This window comes from Diospyros lotus, chromosome 4 (genome assembly GCF_014633365.1).
Source record: "Diospyros lotus cultivar Yz01 chromosome 4, ASM1463336v1, whole genome shotgun sequence".
Lineage (NCBI taxonomy): Eukaryota > Viridiplantae > Streptophyta > Magnoliopsida > Ericales > Ebenaceae > Diospyros > Diospyros lotus.
In genome coordinates, this window is record NC_068341.1 from 6,102,039 (window position 1) to 6,121,449 (window position 19,411).

At 38.8% G+C, this 19,411-nt stretch overlaps 1 protein-coding gene across 4 annotated transcripts; it reads left to right on the forward strand.

Annotated features, from left to right (window-relative positions):
* The first annotated feature begins 827 nt into the window (after positions 1-827).
* Positions 828-19,057, forward strand: LOC127799976 (uncharacterized). 4 transcript variants are annotated; one of them, XM_052334306.1, is made up of 13 exons: positions 828-1,260; positions 2,479-2,662; positions 2,802-2,870; positions 2,955-3,053; positions 10,898-10,977; positions 11,063-11,894; positions 12,554-13,236; positions 17,253-17,337; positions 17,437-17,488; positions 17,600-17,649; positions 18,123-18,170; positions 18,252-18,437; positions 18,782-19,057. In XM_052334306.1, exons 1-12 carry the CDS (start codon positions 1,001-1,003, stop codon positions 18,426-18,428), a joined length of 2,619 nt encoding a protein of 872 aa, XP_052190266.1. In that variant the 5' UTR covers positions 828-1,000; the 3' UTR covers positions 18,429-18,437; positions 18,782-19,057. The 4 variants fall into 4 exon arrangements, with proteins under 4 accessions (XP_052190266.1, XP_052190265.1, XP_052190267.1 ...); XM_052334305.1 differs by lacking the exon at positions 18,782-19,057 and adding an exon at positions 18,507-18,769; XM_052334307.1 differs by lacking the exon at positions 18,782-19,057 and having other exon boundaries at positions 11,063-11,364; positions 11,449-11,894; positions 18,252-18,769.
* The last annotated feature ends 354 nt before the right edge of the window (positions 19,058-19,411 follow it).

The following is a 19,411-nucleotide window of genomic DNA, read 5'->3' on the forward strand; positions in this document are numbered from 1 at the left end:
GTCGGTTGTTGAACAGCGGTGATGGCCGATGGTGGCAGCCAATGGCAGTGGTGACGACGACTTGCCAATTTGTGTTCTAAAATATGATGCAGATCTAATAAGTGTAATATGTCAAACATTAATGGTTTGATCCAAAGGTTCTGATATCAGTTTGTTACAAAATCATTTCGAATACAAATCACAATCAAACTAATAAACTACACACAAACACATAATTTGCGTGGAAAACCCAAATCAAAAAAAATTACGGACAAAAATAACAAAATATCACTAACCAAATATTGGTAATACAAAAGTGATATAGTTGCAACTAATTTCAGAACATTAAATACTTATTTATAGATTTAAAATCATTTATAGATGAATAAAAAAAATCATATCCTAATTAGAAGAAAATGTATGAGAATATTTCTCTAGATGAAATAAATCTCACATAAAATCAAATTTGATAATACCATAATCACAATCAAATTTGAAATCATAATCACGATCAAATTAGGAGTTTCAATCTCAATCAAATCTAAATTATGGATCATAATTGTAACAATAATCATACTTGGATTAAAATAAATCAACTCCAACAAACAAATTGTAATACCAGTACAAAGAGAAAGATCAGACATAATAAATTAATATAATATTATCTCAAATGTGTGCTTTATTAAGAACTAAATTCATATATTTGCAGATATAAATTAGGGTTATAGAGATACAATAATCATTAATCAATAATTTACAATTATAACGTCTAAAAAAAGGTATTTTTGGGAATCTTTGTCTCCTAAATTGTATATTATCACTAGGGTTGATAAAAAGTATTTCGGATTTGACCAGTTGGTCTATCGTACCGTATTTCCTCAACTCAATTGTCATTCTGCATTTCGTTGATAATTTTCAAATTTCTCTTGCAAGAGAGCCTCGAGAAATGGCGTCGATCCTGTAATCTCTTCGCGCATTAACCAAGCAAGAAGTGCAGAGGGGGGAGGAGAGATAGAGAGAGATGGAAGGACCGACGCAGTACGCAAAGCAGCAGCGATACGGCGGAAACCCGGCGGTGGAGATGGCTAGGCAGGGTTCGTCGGAGGATAATGATCGGAGCAGCGGAGAGATACGGGCGGTGGATTGCAACCTCAGCTCGCTCTGCGATCACATACAGCTCGAGGGCTTCACCAATGGCTCCTTCTCCGACGTCGTCGTCCACGCCATGGGCTCCGCCTATCATCTTCACCGCCTCATCCTGTCCCGCAGCTCCTACTTCAGGTCTACTCGCTGCATTTTGAATCCTCTGTCGTTTCCTTATTATTATTATTTTTTGTCTGCTATCTTCTGCGGATTATCCTGTTTTTTGGGCGTGAACCAATTTCCAAGTTTTTCTTTTCTCCCTTCATGTAATTGGTCTGTTTTTCAGTGATTTGATGATTAATTTGCGTGTAATTGATGTTCCTGATGCCAATGACTACTGGTTTCCTTGTTGTAATTGGAATTGTGTCGAGTTCTTTCTTCATTATCAATCAATTGACTAATTGCGATTGTTGAAGTCTTATTGTTTTCGTTATAACCGACGTGTTCAGCGACGTTGAAGATTCATTAGCTTTTAAATTTGGGATCCATGTGCTGCATCCCGATGGCTACTTGGTTTCCTTTGTAAATGGAATTTTGTTGAATTGCAGTATGTCTGTGCTTACATGTGTTCCTACTTCAGCTTTCTGTCCTTTTATTTTGATTTTTTGGCATTTCTCGGGGAATTCCACATTTTGGGATATTTAATTGTTCTGTTTTTCAGTGACATTGATGGTTCGTGTTCGTGTTGATGTTTATGAATGCCAGTATTATTAGGTTTCTATCTTTAAATTTAATTTTCGTTGAATTGAACTGTGAGGCTTGCTTATACATGCTCCTACTTCTGGCTCCTCCTTGTCCTTGCATGCCAGTATTGGGTTCTATGGCTCCTTATTGGATAACTATGCGACCAAGAGCACAAGAGATATGAACTGAAGCCATGACTTCAAATCTTTAGAAGTAGGTGGCCTGCCAATTGGCAGCCCTCCTTGCATATATAGCACCAATCAGCTAGAAAATGTCTTCTCTTCATGACATCACAACAACAAAAATCACAATCCATAGTCTTACTCCTTTTCTTGATTATTGTATAAATTACATTCTTCTTATGTGAGCCTCATTTTCTGTGTTCTTTCTCATGCAGAGTTTGTGTTGTATGTAATTATGGTTGCTATTCAAATTTATGGCTTCCACTAGTATGGCAAAGATGGAGCAGTAGGAAACCTTTAGCATATGTTAAATTATTCTTCTTTTGTTTTAGCAGCAGTTAAAACTGAGAGTGAAACCTAGCCAATATTTTTTGATGTGAATATGCATGTGTTGTTTCATGCCTGTCATATACTTTGCATGCACTTAAAAAACCATTTGCAACTTGTTATGTGCAATTTCTTCACTAGTTGTAATTTATTTTAAGGGCAGGAATATGCTTCATGGTCCTTGGAAGGAAGCTAATGCTCCAACTGTGAACTTGCATGTTGATGACAAGAATGTTAATGGCGAGGCAATTGCAATGGCATTGGCATATCTTTATGGGCACCATCCTAAGCTCAATGATACTAATGCATTTCGTGTGCTTGCTGCTGCTTCTTTTCTGGACCTTCAGGTATCCATACTCAGAACTAGTGCAAATTTCTTGTGCTCCTACCACTCTTGCTGCATGTATATGACTGTGATGGTTAACATATCTTTTTGTCGTACACTTCCACAACTATGTCATCACTTCTAATGGTTATGGTTTGCAGGATTTATGTACAATTTGCACAGATTTTATTATATCAGAGCTGTGGACTTCAAATTTCTTAGCATATCAGGTCCGAATGACTTGTATGAGCTTACCATGTATTTTGCTTTATGCTTCCTACCTTGTTTTACTTACTGCTTTATCTACGGTTTAGATTTTTGCAGAGAGCCAAGATTATGGTTTACATGGAGAACGTGTTAGAAGTGCTTGCTGGGGCTACCTTTGTCAAAGTGGTGCTATGGAATTGAAAGAGGTAATGAATAGAGATATTACTTTCTGAGTTACTGGTGGTCAGACATCATTGAGATGCTAAGGTGAAAAACAGAACTTAACCAATCAATTAATTTTAATTATTATAGCAGGTGTTGAACTAGCTGTAATTATTGTTAACTTGCTTATCATGTTCAGATGGCTAAATAATTCGACAGCTATAACCAATACACTTAATATAGGTAATCTTTTTCTGGTCAGAAAGACAAGAAGGGGACTTGAGCACTTAAGATCAAAGTTAAGAGAAAAATTGGGTTGAAATTGTCTCACCAGGACCAGTGATTACAAGTAATATATGAACTTGCTAGAATTTGCTGCATACAACAAGAGGATAATCCAAATATTTTTCTGCTAGTGTACTAACTGAACCATAAAAAATGCACTATACATATGCATTAAAGTCTTGTGCTTGAATATACAGGTATATGTGCCCCTCTAGACCTGGCGTTGATAAATAATTAAATCAGGTCTTCTTTAGAATCAGAAAGATATGTGGAACCTAGTTGTGATTTAATTCCCATGCAATATCATTATAGCAAGCTTTAATCCCTCTTGTGGGAGTTAGCTACATGAATCTTATCTCTATTTCTGATAATATATTCTGTAAGACTATTATATCTTATGCATGTTTAATGATTTTCCAACTTCCTTTAGCAAAGTTCTTTCATTCCATCCATTCAGCTCACAGGTGGTTCATTTGGTCCTCTCACAAATTTAAACTGTTGAGTTTGCCTCAAGTTTGAGCAATAGGAGATTAGTGAAGTCTTGGTGATCTATCGGTTGGAAGATTTAGAACAATTAGGTTTCAAATTCAAAGTGTAATTTACTTAGTTTTTTGGGGTCTAATTGTAATATCCCAATGTTGGTTAGTTTCATTGGGGTGTCTGCCCTTTCTATAAATAAGAGGGCAGGGGGCAGTCGATAGCAATCAATGGGAGTTCTCAATTTCATTTGTGATTGAGTGCTGTGTCGTTCTTGAGAAAAGAGAGACTAAGTGATAAGAATTTAGTCTTGTGTATTCTTGAGAGAACGAGGGTTATGTGCTCGGGGATATAGATGAAGGAGAGGGCTTGATGTACTAATCAATTCCCGACTTAATAAAGATTGCCTTTTGGGTGTTGGACTGTTGGATTGTCTAAGGACATTCCAAACCAGGATAATCTCGATCTCTTTTGTGGGTTGGTCTTTTTCATTTATTGTTCTTGTGTATTGTTAGATAATTAGGCCAATGTATTCAGCAATAGGCCTAGATCTATTGGGCTGAGCCCATGTAAATAAGAAGCCTTGGTTAAATCACAGTTGGAGAAATGTTCCAGCATGTGCCGAGCAAGTTGTAAGTCAAGTGGGAAAAAGGCATAACCGTTTTTGGCGCCAACTGAGCCATAGATCAGTATAAAAGAGCTGATCTATGCCTTTTCCCTTATGTTGAATGAAATCAGGAAATCAGTTTCCTCCTCAACTCTTCTCCCTCCTAAATTTCACTCTTCTTTCCCTCTAAAATTCTCTAACCCTCCCTCTTCCTTCCTTTTGCCATTCTCGATTTCACTTGTCAGCTTAGGAACCTGACAAATTGGTATCAGAGCAGCTTTCCTGATCGGCACTTCTGACTTTAGAACGCAATGGCTGATGGAACTCTCGTGAAACAAATGGAGATGCAGATCCAACAAGTTACTGTGATGGTGACTGAGGTGCAACAACGGGTTGGAAATGTGGAAGACGCGATTAGAGCCGTGGACAAGAAATTGGAAGTAGTGGCGGATCGTTTGAGGGGAGATATGCGCGTTCAGATCCGAGAAGAAATGCGGGAGCAAAGCAATATGGTGAGAGATCATATGCAACAATTCATGCTAATGTTCTCGAGCTAGGCGCAAGTAAGGATATCTCCAGATTTTCCACCACGTGAACAGTTGGATCCCATACTTCCAGGTATTGGCCCTAGCCATCGAGCGATGGGATCTTCGGAACTGGGAGGTGAACCGGGAGAAATGGAAGAAAGAATCATGAACCGACGGCAAGGAGCGATGGTTAACGCTGGTCACTCTAATTTTCCAGTCCCTAAATTAGAGTTACCGGTGTTTGATGAGACCAAACCAAGGTGGTGGACTTGACGATGTGAAAAATTGTTCAATATCCACCAGGTGGCCGAGGAGCAGAGAGTTAACCTGGCCGCCGCATACTTAAATGCTGTAGGGATATATGGTTCCAATGATGGTTAGGAGTCAGAGAAAGATACTCGTGGGGAGAATTTGTTAGAGGATTGTGTGAATGATTTGGTGAACGAAGAACGGTAGACATTGTGGAAGAGTTCAACAAATTAAAACAACTTGGGATGATCCAGGATTATCAGCTCAAGTTCGAAGAGCTGAAGTCGCTTATGCTCCACAGAAATCCTTACTTAACCGAGGATTATTTTGTATCAAGTTTCATCAGTGGATTGAGCGATGACCTCAGATCCATGGTGAAGATGATGAGACCGAGATCGGTGCAAGAAGCAGCAGAAGATGCACTATTACAAGAGCTTACTATGGAGGCCCTAATGAAGAAGCAAAGGGTGCAAAGTAGGGGAATAAATTTGGGAATGACACCATCAGGAGGTCGAATACAGAACAAGGACAATTTCAGAGGAGGAACAAGAGTAAGGTATCTAACTAACCCCTCCCCCCATGATTCAAATTTACCTCCACGCGATAAGATCTTTGAGCAAAGAAGGATGTCGGGATCGTGCTACAAGTGTGGGGATAGGTATTCTCCTGGACACCAATGCAAAAAGCAACTGCTCTTATTAGAAGGGGCAGAGGGGACAGACGAGGATGAAGGAGGATGGGCCATCTCTTTACACGCTATAAAAGGAATGGCCAGTAGCAAGATTATAGAGGTGGATGGGAAGGTTCAGGAGAGTACTCTCATGGTTTTAATAGATAGTGGGAGTACCCATAGCTTCATAGATGAGGGAACAACTAAACAAATGAAGTGGCCGTTAGCCAACACTCAGCCACTCTCGGTTACTGTGGCTAATGGAAACTGAGAAATTAGCAAATCCGCTTGTGTGGGATTTTGCTGGGAAATGCAAGGAGAAGATTACCAGGCTGACTTAAGGCTGCTCAAGCTAGGAGGATGCCATATTGTCCTTGGGATTGATTGGATGAAGGAGGTGAGTCCAATCTGCTTTGATTTTAACAAAATGGAGGTTACATTGGAGAAAGAAGGAAGAAGGGTGGTGTTACAAGGAAATATGGAGGGGGGCACTTGCAAGATGATTAATGGAAAAACACTTCAGCGGCTATTCAAAAAGAAGATATCACAAGTAGCCCAACTCTTTTCAATTAAGGCCAATGAACAGTAAGGATTGGAAAGTGAAACAGCTTCAGCGACCACATCCACTTGGTAGGTACATGATTTGACTCTTCTTGATGCACTTTTAATTGAATACCAAGATTTGTTTGTAGAACCTAAAACCCTTCCTCCTCAAAGGTCCCTGGATCATACCATACCCCTCCTACCTAATGTTGCACCAGTAAACATAAGATCCTATTGGTATCCCCCAAAACTCAAATCCGAAATTGAGAAACTAGTCAAAGAGATGCTAACTCAATCTGTGATTCGACCCAGCCATAGCCCATTCGCTTCTCCCGTCCTATTAGTAAAAAAAAAAAGATGGAACATGGCAGTTCTGTATTGACTACAGACAACTCAAGGCCATTACTATCAAAGACAAATTTCCCAGCCCTATTATTGAAGATCTTTGGATGAACTTAAGTACGCCACCGTTTTTTCCAAATTGGACCTAAGGTCGGGGTACCACCAAATTAGAATGGATCCTAATGACATCCCCAACACAGCCTTCAAAACACATCATGGCCATTTTGAATTCACCGTAATGCCTTTCGGCCTAACCAATGCACCAGCCACATTCCAAGCTCTCATGAATCAAATTTTTGAACTCCATCTCAGAAAACTTGTGCTGGTTTTCTTTGATGATATTTTGGTTTACAGCCCCTCTTTTGACCAACATTTAGACCATCTTAGGGCTGCATTCAACATCTTAAGATACAATCAATTGTACATCAAAAGGTCAAAGTGTGCTTTTGCACAACATCAAATGGAATATCTTGGACATATCATATCAGGGGGAGGAGTGGGGACAGATCCCAAGAAAATTGAAGTTGTTGTATCTTGGTTGAAACCTACAAACATCAAAGCTTTGAGAGGGTTCCTTGGGCTCACGGGATACTACAGAAAATTTGTAAGAAATTATGGTACGATAAGTAAGCCCTTAACGGAGATGCTTAAGAAAGACAGCTTTAGATGGAGTTCTCTGGCTGAGGCAGCTTTTAAGCAACTTAAAAAGGCACTGAGTGAAGTCCCAGTGCTAGGCCTACCAGACTTCTGCAAGCCTTTTGTGTTAGAAACCGATGCTAGCAACCACGGAATAGGGGCCGTCTTGTCCCAGGAGGGCAGACCACTGGCTTTCCTAAGCCAATCCCTGGCTTCCCGCCACCAAGGCCTTAGCATATATGAAAAGGAGCTAATGGCAGTCCTCATGGCAGTGGACAAGTGGTGGCACTACTTGGAAGGAAGCAAATTTGTGATAAAAACAGACCATGAAAGTCTTAAATTTTTGCTACAACAACGGCTACACACTCAATTACAAAAGAAAGGCATGGCCAACCTTATGGGATTGGATTATGTAATCCAATTTAGAAAGGGGAAGGAGAATGTTGCAGCAGACGTCTTGTCTCGCTGCTAAGAAGAAGGAACATGTGAAGCTATCTCCGTAGTTGTCCCTGATTGGTTAAAAGAAATGACTGCCAGTTACCATCAAGATGACTGGTCAAAAGGCTTAGTGGAGCTACTAAGTGTGTCCGCGCACAGTAGACCCGGATATTCATTAAACAATGGGATACTTCGCTACAAGGGACAACTGGTGATAGGAAACAATGAAGCACTGAAGCAAAACATCCTACAAGCACTCCATGAGTCCCTTATCGGTGGCCATTCGGGTATCCAGAATACATACCGAAGAGTCCATCAGGTATTCTTTTGGCCTCAGCTTAAAAAATATGTCTGGGAATATGTGATGCAGTGTGATGTGTGCAGAAGGTGTAAGCATGAAACAGTAGCGCATCTCGGCCTTCTACAACCCCTGCCATTATCGGACCAAGCCTGGACTAATATTACTATGAACTTTATAGAAGGGCTTCCTCGCTCAGAAGGGAAAGACTGCATCATGGTGGTGGTAGATAGGTTCTCTAAATTCAACCATTTTATTGGGTTATCCCACCCATACACAACTCAAGACGTTGCTAGAACATTCATGGATAATATAGTGAAGTTGCATGGTATACCGTAGTCTATTGTGTCCGACAGGGACTGCATCTTCACTAGTCTATTTTGGAAAGAATTAATGAAGTTACTGGACACTAAACTCTTAATGTCAACCGCCTATCACCCAGAGACGGACGGCCAGACCGAACGAGTCAACCAATCGCTGGAGCTATATTTGAGATGTTTCAGTTTCCTACAACCTAAAGGGTGGCATAAATAGTTGGCCGTTGCCCAATGGTGGTACAACTCAACTTTTCACAGCTCCATCCGAATGACTCCATTTGAGGCTCTCTATGGCTACAAACCAAGACTACTACCGACAATAGCCAACCACACTACAGTGGCAGTTGTTGATAATTACTTGCAACAACGATAGGAAGTTATGAAAATGGTAAAGATGGAATTAGCTAAAGCCCAAAATTGAATGAAGCAGCTGGCTGATCGACATCGTAGCGAACGAGAATTTGCAGTGGGAGAAGAGGTTTACCTAAAGCTTGGGCCACAACATCTCAGGGCGTTGTCTCAGCAGCCAATTTCCAAGCTCAGTCCAAAATACTATGGGCCATTTCCTATTGTAGAAAAAATTGGAGTAGTAGCCTACAAGTTACTGCTACCGGAGGGAACACACATCCACCCGGTGTTCCACGTCTCTCTCCTCAAGAAAGCCATTGGTCAACATCCACATAGCACTTCGCTGCCCACAGTGATCACAACTACCGGGCAGGATTCGATGCCTGCCGCCATTTTAGACAGAAGAGTGATCCACCGACATGGCGCCCCCCTTATTCAAGTCCTAGTCAAGTGGTCATCTCTACATGAGGACAACAACACTTGGGAGTATCTTCCTGACCTGCTCCGACAATTTCCAACCTCTACCAGTCTCCTACATATTTCTTGCGGACAAGAAATACTTTAAAGGGCGGGGATGGTTAGATAATTAGGCCAATGTATTCGGCAATAGGCCTGGATCTATTGGGCTGAGCCCATGTAAATAAGAAGCCTCGGTTAAATCACAGCTGGAGAAATGTTCCAGCATGTGTCGAGCAAGTTGTAAGTCAAGTGGGAAAAAGGCATAACCGTTTTTGGCGCCAACTGAGCCATAGATTAGTATAAAAGAGCTGATCTATGCCTTTTCCCTTATGTTGAATGAAATCAAGAAATCAGTTTCCTCCTCAACTCTTCTCCCTCCTAAATTTCACTCTTCTTTCCCTCTAAAATTCTCTCAAACCCTCCCTCTTCCTTCCTTTTTCCATTCTCGATTTCACTTGTCAGCTTAGGAACCTGACATATATTCTTTTGTTATATCTGATTGTTCTTACTGTCTTTCTAATTCCGTGAGTGTGTAAGGATTTGTGTGGAGTATTCTTCTTGTTTGTTCCTGGTTTGTAAGTCCTAACAACAACATAAACCACCTTAATTGCATTTTGCATGTCTTATTTTTTAGGTGTCACTCAAATGTTATTATGGATAATCTCATTTTAGTTCTAGCTTTTCTATATGGTTACATATTCACCATAAACTCCTCATCTCATTTGTTCTTATATTTGCCTATATTAGTACTTTAATTGCCCAACATTTAGAGTCGTACAAAAAAGATGATCTTATAGCCATCTAATAAACCTTCTCTTTCACCTTTAAAGGGATTTTATGATCACATAAAATGTTGGATGCATTTATTTGCTTTAACCATTCTGCTTTGATGTTTTGAGCACCTTCCTTAATAATCTTTCTTTCTTTTTTGGACAATTGATTATTGTTACCTAAACTGATAGTTTCTAGGAATAATAAAAATTTTAAGTCTCACCATGACATTATCTACACTTATTTGTATTAAATGTACATTCTATATATTCTACTTTTGACCTACTTAACTTTAAGCCATTGAATTCTAAGGTGCCCCTCCATAATTCAAGTTTAGTGTTCATGCCTTCTTTTATCTCATCCACCAATACAAGATTGCCTACAAATAACATGCACCAAGGCACCTCTTCTTGTACGCGCTTCATGAGTTCATCTATCTCATAAGACCAAAGAGGCAGGGCACATACTGATTCTTGATGTAGTTCAATCATAATTGAAAAGGCATTAGTATCTCTTGCAAAAGTCCTAACACACGTATCTACTTGAAGGTACATGTTTTTAGTAACTATTATATAAGCAATTTGGACTCTTTTTTTTCTTTATGCTGCATGTCTATTCCTCTGGAAAATATCTCAAAATGTATTCAAACTTCATGGTGCAGTCATTTCCAGCTTATGGGCATTTTATGGTGTATTTTACTTGGCATAAAATTAGTTGTTGGCACATTTCTGTTTCAAATCCCCTAGTTTCCTTTATCTCTTTCAACATATATTTTCTGCAGTTCCTTTTCGTACTTTTGAAGAATTATTAGTTGTGTTTATACATGGATTTCAGGTGTAGATGATGCAAAGCAACCACCTATTAAACAAATTTAATGTTAATAAGTTATAATACTCATTATCAGTTCTCCTTCCAATATAGGTGCTTCCTAAACTTTCTTCTCAAACTTTGAATGCGCTGCTGACCTCAGACGAACTATGGATACCCAGCGAAGAAAAACGGTTAGGAGAATCCAAATTGCCTCAATCTGATTTATATAACAAAGTTCTGCTTAGTATGGATGACACTTTCTTCCTTATTTTATAGGTTTGAATTGGCTTTATATGCATTCCTTTCAAAAAATGCTTCTGCCATAGGAGAACATCTAGAGCAAGGAAGTTCGTCTTCTGAGGTGGGAACAAGCACTCATTTTGATTCTCCTAAAGTAAAGGGAAAGAACTTGAACTGTAGCGGGACTAATAAACAGTTGGAATCTGAACTATGTCGCATTAGTTTGAAAGAGGAAATCAACGGTCATAACACTGCTCATAATCTTTTAGTTGAACTTGCTGACTCTATAGTTGGTCCCCATGCTGGGGTTCACAGTTCAAAACAAAAGGCGCAACAAGGTTCGTGCACTCAGTCACATCTGGAGCCAAGATATCATTGCAACATTGAAAGACTCTCATCAAGTAACTCATTTTCATATACAGATGACGGCAGGTCCTCGTGTTCTTATCTTGAAATGCCAATTGCTGTTGGAAAAAGTGGCTTGGCAGGTGATGCTGCTGCTATGGAAGGGCCATCTGATGAAGGATCTTGCTACCAGTTGAATAACAATAGTTGGCTTTCCAGTGACCAGAGGCATTGCAATTCAATTAATTCTTCATACAATGGGTTCATGCCTAGTGAATGGGGAAGATGTGGATTGCCTCCTCTTTCATGGGGTGGCAGGATTGTGGGTCAAAGACAGGTAAAAGGTTATGTGAGAGGGAACTGTGGGGTTACTGGGGAAGAATATGATGCATTTGTCAACATTTTTGAAGGAGGTTCTCTTCTGTACTGTAATATGTCTTTTGAAGCACTTCTAAATGTGAGAAAGCATCTTGAAGAATTAGGGTTCCCATGCAAAGCAGTGAATGACGGTCTTTGGTTACAGGTTTGAAACTCATACTTAGTTGTTGTTGTTGCTTTTATTATAATATATATATATATATATATATAATATTCTTTTTTTTGGTGGGGGGGGTGGGGGGGTGGGGGGGGGGTGTGGTTAGGAAGAAGCATATTTGGAATGCTTCATAGAAAATGGATTGATTCCATGCTTTGTGGTGGTACTTTTCAGCAGCAAGGTATTCTGTATCTCCTATATCAAATATTTTCCAACCATCTCAAATTATGGCCTGTGGCACAGATTTGCAATGATGAAGGACACTTAGGCTATGTTTGGAATTTGAATTTGTGGGAGGAAAGGAAAATGAAAGTTGAGTGAACATTCTCATGTACATCAGTATAGATGAAAAATACACATAAAGTTGCATGATTTTCCTTCTAGTTTCCTTTCCATCAAGAAGTTCTTGTTCAAAATATAGTGCTTTATATCATAAATGGTGGTGCATTTCACTCTAGGACTCTGGGGGACTTATGTAATTGGATCTTCTAGAGTGGTTAAAAGCATTAGCATGTCTAGTGCCAGAAGTTTGGACTGCTGTACCTGTTCTATAAAATCTTCTATTTGTTATGTTTTAGAACACCATCAAGTAGACTCTGATAGCCTTTTGTTTATTTGTTTTTGAAATTGCAAAACATATGCTATAGATGCTTTTGAGCCAGCGGGTACAAGAAATCAGTGCAGACACATGCAAAAATTGCTGCCTTGTCAGTATGGCATGTGCATGCAGGCAACAATTTGGATTCTCACATGGAGTTAGTACTACTGGTTATTATGTTCAAGAGCATGATCATAATAACCAGCCAAGCAGTATGAGGAATGTTTATGTCACTGATTCTACCCAAAGTGAAGGAAATGGGCTCTTCAGGCCTGTGAGAGTTCATGCGAGAGGTGCTATCGATGGGCTAGCTGGCATTGGACGTGGAACCACATTTGTACCAGCAGCGGCTTGGCCTCCAACACGTTTTGTCTTCTCTCGTGTACCATTTGGTGTGGGCAACCGAAACTTTCAGCAGTCTCTTGCTAACGATGACTCAGAGGCTAGAGCTGACCACAATGTGGACCTGCCTGGGGATGGGTTGACAGCTTTAGTTGGACTCAGCCAAAGTACCATGGATAATTCTCATGGAGAGCAAACAGAGAGAGGGTATGAGACAGATCTGCAGGGCAGTTTGAGTGAACCTGTTTCTGGGCCTAGTACTAGTGGCACTTCCGTCCAGATGCTAGAATCACCAGAGCATGCCATTGGACTTGAATGGGAGAATGCAAACAGTTCTATATCATTGGATATGAAAACACCTTTGAATCATTTCCCCCCCTTCCGCTTCGGGTAAGTTACTTTTTGCATGCTCAATTGCATTTAAACTTTTCAAATTAAGTATTTTTATGTTGTAGGAGTGTCAAACTTGCTGAACAAGGCAGCTTCATACCAAAGTCAAGATATTTGCTAGACTAGTTTTGTACACATTCAGTCTGCAACTGTTACTGCTCAGCCCCCTCACCCAATTGTTGAACGGTTCCAATCAGAGTTTTCTGGAGATATGACCCTTACCCCTTGTTTGGATGGAGGGTATGGAGGGGGATGGGACGGGAGGCTCTTTCCCTTGATTGGGAGAGAGTTACATAATGGAAGGGAAAGGGTGGGGGGGAGGTACATGATGTCCCCTGTTCCCCTCCACTACCCCAATTTTCCTTACACCCCAAATTGAGGTGTATGGAGGGGGAAGGAAACAAATTAATAATTTTTTTATTATTTTTACATTTTACTCTTATTATTTTTGTAAAAATTCAATATCATCCTTAATTTACAAAAGATCCTATAATTACTTTTGTAAACTTTAATGTGATATACTTTTGTGTAAATACTTAAAATAATATGTATCTTTATTTATAACACTATACAAAGATCATCTAAATTTAGACTGCCCCTATCCAATGCAAAAAGAATAAACAAATCTTGTAATTTATTTTGAAAGTGAAGGGTATAATTGCCTCTTTGTTTCATACCTTGAAGGGTATAATTGCCTCTTTGTTTCATACCTTGAAGGGTATAATTGTTTCTTTGTTTTATAACTTTACCTTTTTGTCTCCTTCTATTCTCTATCCACACAAAGTTATGTTGCATGCATTTACAGCCCGTTTGGAACCAATTGCAATGGAATCAGAAATCTAATTCCATAGTATTAATGATTCCAATAGAATTGGAATACTAATTCTTTTGCTTGGAACAAAACACTAAAAATTAGAATTGAATCCCAATTCTTTGCCTGGAACCAATATGGAAATGGAGTTATATGAGTAGTTTGATAATATTACCCCTTAACTACTCAATCGAAATAAGAAGTTAATATCTAACACTAAATAATTTATTTTAATTTTTAATTGCTCTCCACTATATCAATAACAGTGAGTTAAATACTCCTATAATATAGAAAAATTTAATTAAGATATTAAGAACCAAAAATAAGATTGCACTGCCATCATGTTTATAATGATAAAAATGTTATAACAAAAAAAAAAAAAAGAATTTAAATAAAATAATGCTAAAAATATGATTTCAACAAGTATTTTATCACAACATCCAATTAATTGTAAATAGTCTTCACAAACTTATATAATCCATAATTACAACTTTTAATACTAATGTCCAGTGACACACATTTATTTGTGATTGGAAGGTCAAGGGGGGTTCAACCGTACGCATTGGATAAATAATCTAACAAACAACACAAGTCCAATGTTACAATTTTGGCAAAGTTGAAATTATTTTGATAATCACACCACTCAGTTATACAAAAAAATTGAAGCCAAAATGTTGATAATTACAAAATATATAAAAATTAAACACCAGATAAATTTAAATTACATTACAAATAAAGAAGTGTGAATACCTTGTATATATTCTCTTGGTTGTCTTACACATCATCACAAATATGGAGAAGAGGAGAAGGAGAATATAAGAAAAAGGAAGTTATAAAAGAGTAGAAATATTATAAATAGAATGGGAGAGGGGTATTTGTGGAAATAAAATAAAAATAAGCAGGGCCTGAAAATTCCAATTCTGTATTGAACAATTCCAACCACCTTTAATCGGAATTCTAATTTCAGAGTTCTGAGGGTAAATGGAATTCTAATTCCAACACTTTTTTTATTTCAAACACAAGAATTCATTAAAACTCGGAGTGGAATTCCAATTCCAAACTTTTTAAGGTTTCCAAACGGGCTGTTACTTTCCACTCTTCTGAAACAAGGGGAGAATAGCAATCTTTACATTACTTTTCTTACACTTCTATTCGATTCGATTATCTACCTTTGCGTCCTCTTCCCAACTTCTCTTCCATTCAAAGCCTTGAACTGGTCTGAACAGAAGGAAGGCCATTTCCTTTTAGTGTTAAGGTACTGTTCTGCAAGCTGTTTGTTTTGGTATCTCTAGAATCTGTGGTTGGTTGGTAGTTGTTTCAAGTTTTCCACTCTAAGAAATGGGGTCAAATACACAATAAACATGTTAGATCTTTTTTAACTGAGATTTCATTTGGGTAATTACATTTATCTCCTGTAGTGTCTTGGACTAAAGCATCCCCTTGTGATTTTAGAAATTATATGGAGCTCCCTCTTTTGAAATGTTACATGACAAAATGAAAACCCTATTGGTTAAGCTTTAGTTAACTAGATGGAATATGTTAATGATTTGGAATTCCATTTTACCCTAAAAAAACAATGAAAAACAAATGGGGAGGGTCATGACAATCTCTCACTTTTCTTTTCCCTTGTTCTCCCCCAACATCAATTCTCCTCCCAGCCTGCTACCTTCTTTACCATACACAAGTGCCTCACCCACTATCGCACTACTCCACTACCTCTCCCCATGGCAATCAAAGCCCATAAGCTTGCCTCATAGAGAGAGATCCACTGGAAAAATTGCACCATCATTTGAGAATCACATAATTGTGCATCAATCAGTTTTAGTACGTTGGAAGTTAGTCCAACTTGAAACGATGTAGAAAATTGACAGAATATATTTTTTTGTTACCATTAATCAAAATCATCTTTAGCCTCCATCATAATAACCTCTGCTGCCTTGGCCTTAGCCCATTGCTCACATCGCCATTAATTTGGGTTTGAAGACTAAGCACAGGAGAGGTGGAATGCTGCTAATGGGTTGAAGATGATGATGTTGATTCCAGGGACATAGCTTGAAAAAGTTTGGGGGGAGGGGGTGACATAACCAACAAAATTTGGATGACACAATAATTAGTAAAATATAAATAATTATTTTGTAATTTAAAATTTATTTTATTTAAATTGTACTCTATGATCTTTTTCGAGAAGCAAAATTATCTATGTTTGAATTTATCCTAAAGGTTTTTGCAATTTCTTTCTCTATAAAAAGAGAGAAGAATTAAGGGAGAGGAAAGGTCTGTTTCCAGGAGGATGGTGGGAAAGTGAGGAAGTTGAAGCCTAATAGGGTAGGATTTGTAATTAAGGTTAAAAAAAGAGGAGAAAAGTTTTTGTTAATGCGGAACATATAGGGCCCACATATTTATTTGTCTCATAGTTTTGCTACTCTCTCTCTCTCCCCATACTCCTTTGGAAGAACTTTGGGGGGGGGGGGGGGGGGGTGTTTTGCTCCTGGTTGATTCATTCATAGGGTAGAGGTGATGGATTGATGGTAACCCATGTTCGTTCACAGGTTAGAGATGATGGTGTAGGTTCATGGTTTGACAGTAATGGTGGTTGCCCATTGGAAGTGGTTGTAGGTTAGAGCTATTGCTGGAGGTGGGATAATGGAGGCCGGGCTATTGGATTGGAGGTTGTAAAATTTGATTTTCTAGGAAGAGAACAGAGAAAGAGAGGATGAATGTTGTGGATCCATGATGGGGGTTCACAAGGAAGAGGCAGGGAGGGAACGGTGAACAAGGGGTGAGATGGAAGAGAGTGATGATGGTAAAGGGTTTTATATATAAGTTGGAAATACAAGGTGTTTCAGTAGCCTGATTCACGGACAATGGTTTTAAGGGTTAAATTATTTTTTCATCATTAACCATTTCTCTTTGAATAACTTTTTCATTTAATTGTAATTTTTCATACCACAAGGAGGATGCATCACTAAAAAATTTCAAAGGTTCTGCATGTAATTTATCCATTTACTTGTTCGGATCCAGCCCAAGTTTTAATGCATATTAAATCTTGTTTTCTAGCTTCAATTGGTTTTCTGGATGCCAGCTGACATATCAATTATGAGTTTTTTTTTTCTTTTTTCCCATTTGGGATGTTGAGTTGATGTCTTTCGGTTGTTACATAAAGCCTTTGATGTATTTGGTAATAACCTGAATATTGGTTCCATAGGGTGGAATTTCAGGATGTGTACAAGCTCAATGATGGCCAAGTGAAGCACTCTCCAGAAGTATTTTATGCTGGTTCTATGTGGAAGGTTTTTGATATTCTCCACTTATGCTGTCAAGATAAGCTACTGAATGTAACCTTCCTAATTAGGGAATAATTTATTAATTGGATATGTTGAATCATACAGGTAAGTGTTCAGGCGTTTAATGATGAAGACCCTCAAGGACGCAGGACACTTGGTAACCATCAATCTAATGAATTTTTTGTCGGAGTCATATTCTTAGAGCAGGACAAGAGAATGTTATGGTATCATCTTTGGTTGTTTGCTTCTAACCTGTGCAATATTTCAGGATTATTTCTTCATCGACGGAAGGCAGAGTTAACAGACCCCATTAGAAAGGTCAGTTTTTTTTTTGGTGGTATCTCAAAGTCTCAGGCAGTTTTTTGAATGAAACTGTGAGAACATTTCCTCATTATTTTTCATTTTCCTGGAAGTGACTTTTTCTCCAGTTCTTTAATGTCCGCCTGAAAATTGATCAGGCTTATATAGCCATCATGCTTTCAGTTGCTAGTGACCTTCTGAAAGCTAATGAAATCTACTAATTTTCTCTTACTTTTTAGACTAGTTTTAATGCTCTGACTGCCACTGGTATAGGGGGAGTTGGTATGTCTTTACCTTTGCCCAAATAACCACTTTCACCCGATCCAATTCACCTCCATTGAGCCAGCGAACAAGTATATCCCTGGGGGTACGGGGGATTATTCTCTCCACTTGGGGAATCTAATGATGAACTGTAGGTTTACGGAAAATGGTATGTGGTCCTTGATTGATGTGCTTTTAAGATTCAGGCCCTAGTGTGCTTTCTGTTTCAGGTTCATATGTACATCGATTCTCGTGAAAAGGTTACTGCACGTTATCAGGTGAGCTCAGCAGCCAAGTATTTGCAAATTATAGCTTGTCTGGCATTTTGGCTGAGATGCCTTTTTGCCTTTGTCTTACAGTTGATTTGTCCATCAAAAAGAGAGGTGATGGTGTTTGGAAGCTTCAAACAGACTGGAACTCTTTTACCGAAGGCACCCAAGGGATGGGGTTGGCGTACGGCTTTGCTGTTTGATGAGCTTGGTGATCTTCTCCAAAATGGGACCTTGCGGGTGGCTGCTATCGTGCAGCTCGTTTGACACTGGAAGGTACATCAATTTTGTTGGCTTTCTAGCTGGTTTGCTCAGCTTAAGATTATACTGCCTTTAATTGCTCAGGAGGATCTATGAGATAAACCTTGCTGGTTTTGCTACAAGTGAGTTGCCTCGAGCAGTGTATCTAAATGAAATTTTTGTACCATACCATCCACAGTGTTTCCAGATCATAGTGACCGCAGTTACCTTGAAATTTTGCTGTAAATGCTGGAATCTCTCGCATTCATTTTCTGCTTGGTTGACTATAAATACATGTTCTTGCCAGACAGTCTGTAGCTGTTGTAATGGAAAATATATAATATATCAAATAATTTACATTTTTCCGTGCCTTTGTGCAGAATTTGTTTGCCATGTCAAAACTGGAATTGTAAACATTTGTGAGCTCCACTTGTGCGCTTCATTTGTTGATCTTGAAGGTTATGAACATCAATTTGAGTACCACTGAATTGAGTGTCTTTTCTATTTTGTTCGGGCTGCTTAACTCCCAGTTAACCTGGACCATCACAGGGGGAACTAGTCTCTTGCCTTTGTTTTTTGGCTCATTGTCTGTTGCGTTTTACAAAGACTTGCACCGTTTTGTGGAGGCATTGTTCTCATTTTTTTAAATCTTGATGCTGAAGTAGTCTGCCTCTGTCACATACATGCATAATTGCATCCTTTTTGTTTTTAACTAATCATTTGGGTGAGTTGTGTTGCTTTCTTGGTTTAAGACCCAGATTTTCTTGCTTCTCTTTTCCGTGCTCTTTACCCATTAAGATAGTTTTTCTTTCAGTTAGAGGTCATGAAAATCCTATTAGAAGTAGAGTTTGTACTTTTAGTGTTTTACAAGGGTAGAGTTTAACTGGGATGGTGACGTGTCGAGTGTTTAGAGAAATAGAAAGTGACCCTAACTCCCCAAGTGACTTAATTCCTACCAAGCTTGGGTGAGGATTTAGCCGTGTCACTAATACCCTAGCCCTAACTAGACT

What these genes read in the sequence shown, in the direction of transcription:
- LOC127799976 (XM_052334306.1), top strand. Translation starts at nt 1,001, where the DNA reads ATGGAAGGACCGACGCAGTACGCAAAGCAGCAGCGATACGGCGGAAAC. An exon ending in ATGACGGTCTTTGGTTACAG is followed by an intron (nt 11,895 to 12,553) that starts GTTTGAAACTCA and finishes CATATGCTATAG; the next exon opens with ATGCTTTTGAGCCAGCGGGT. An exon ending in TCAAGGACGCAGGACACTTG is followed by an intron (nt 17,489 to 17,599) that starts GTAACCATCAAT and finishes GCAATATTTCAG; the next exon opens with GATTATTTCTTCATCGACGG.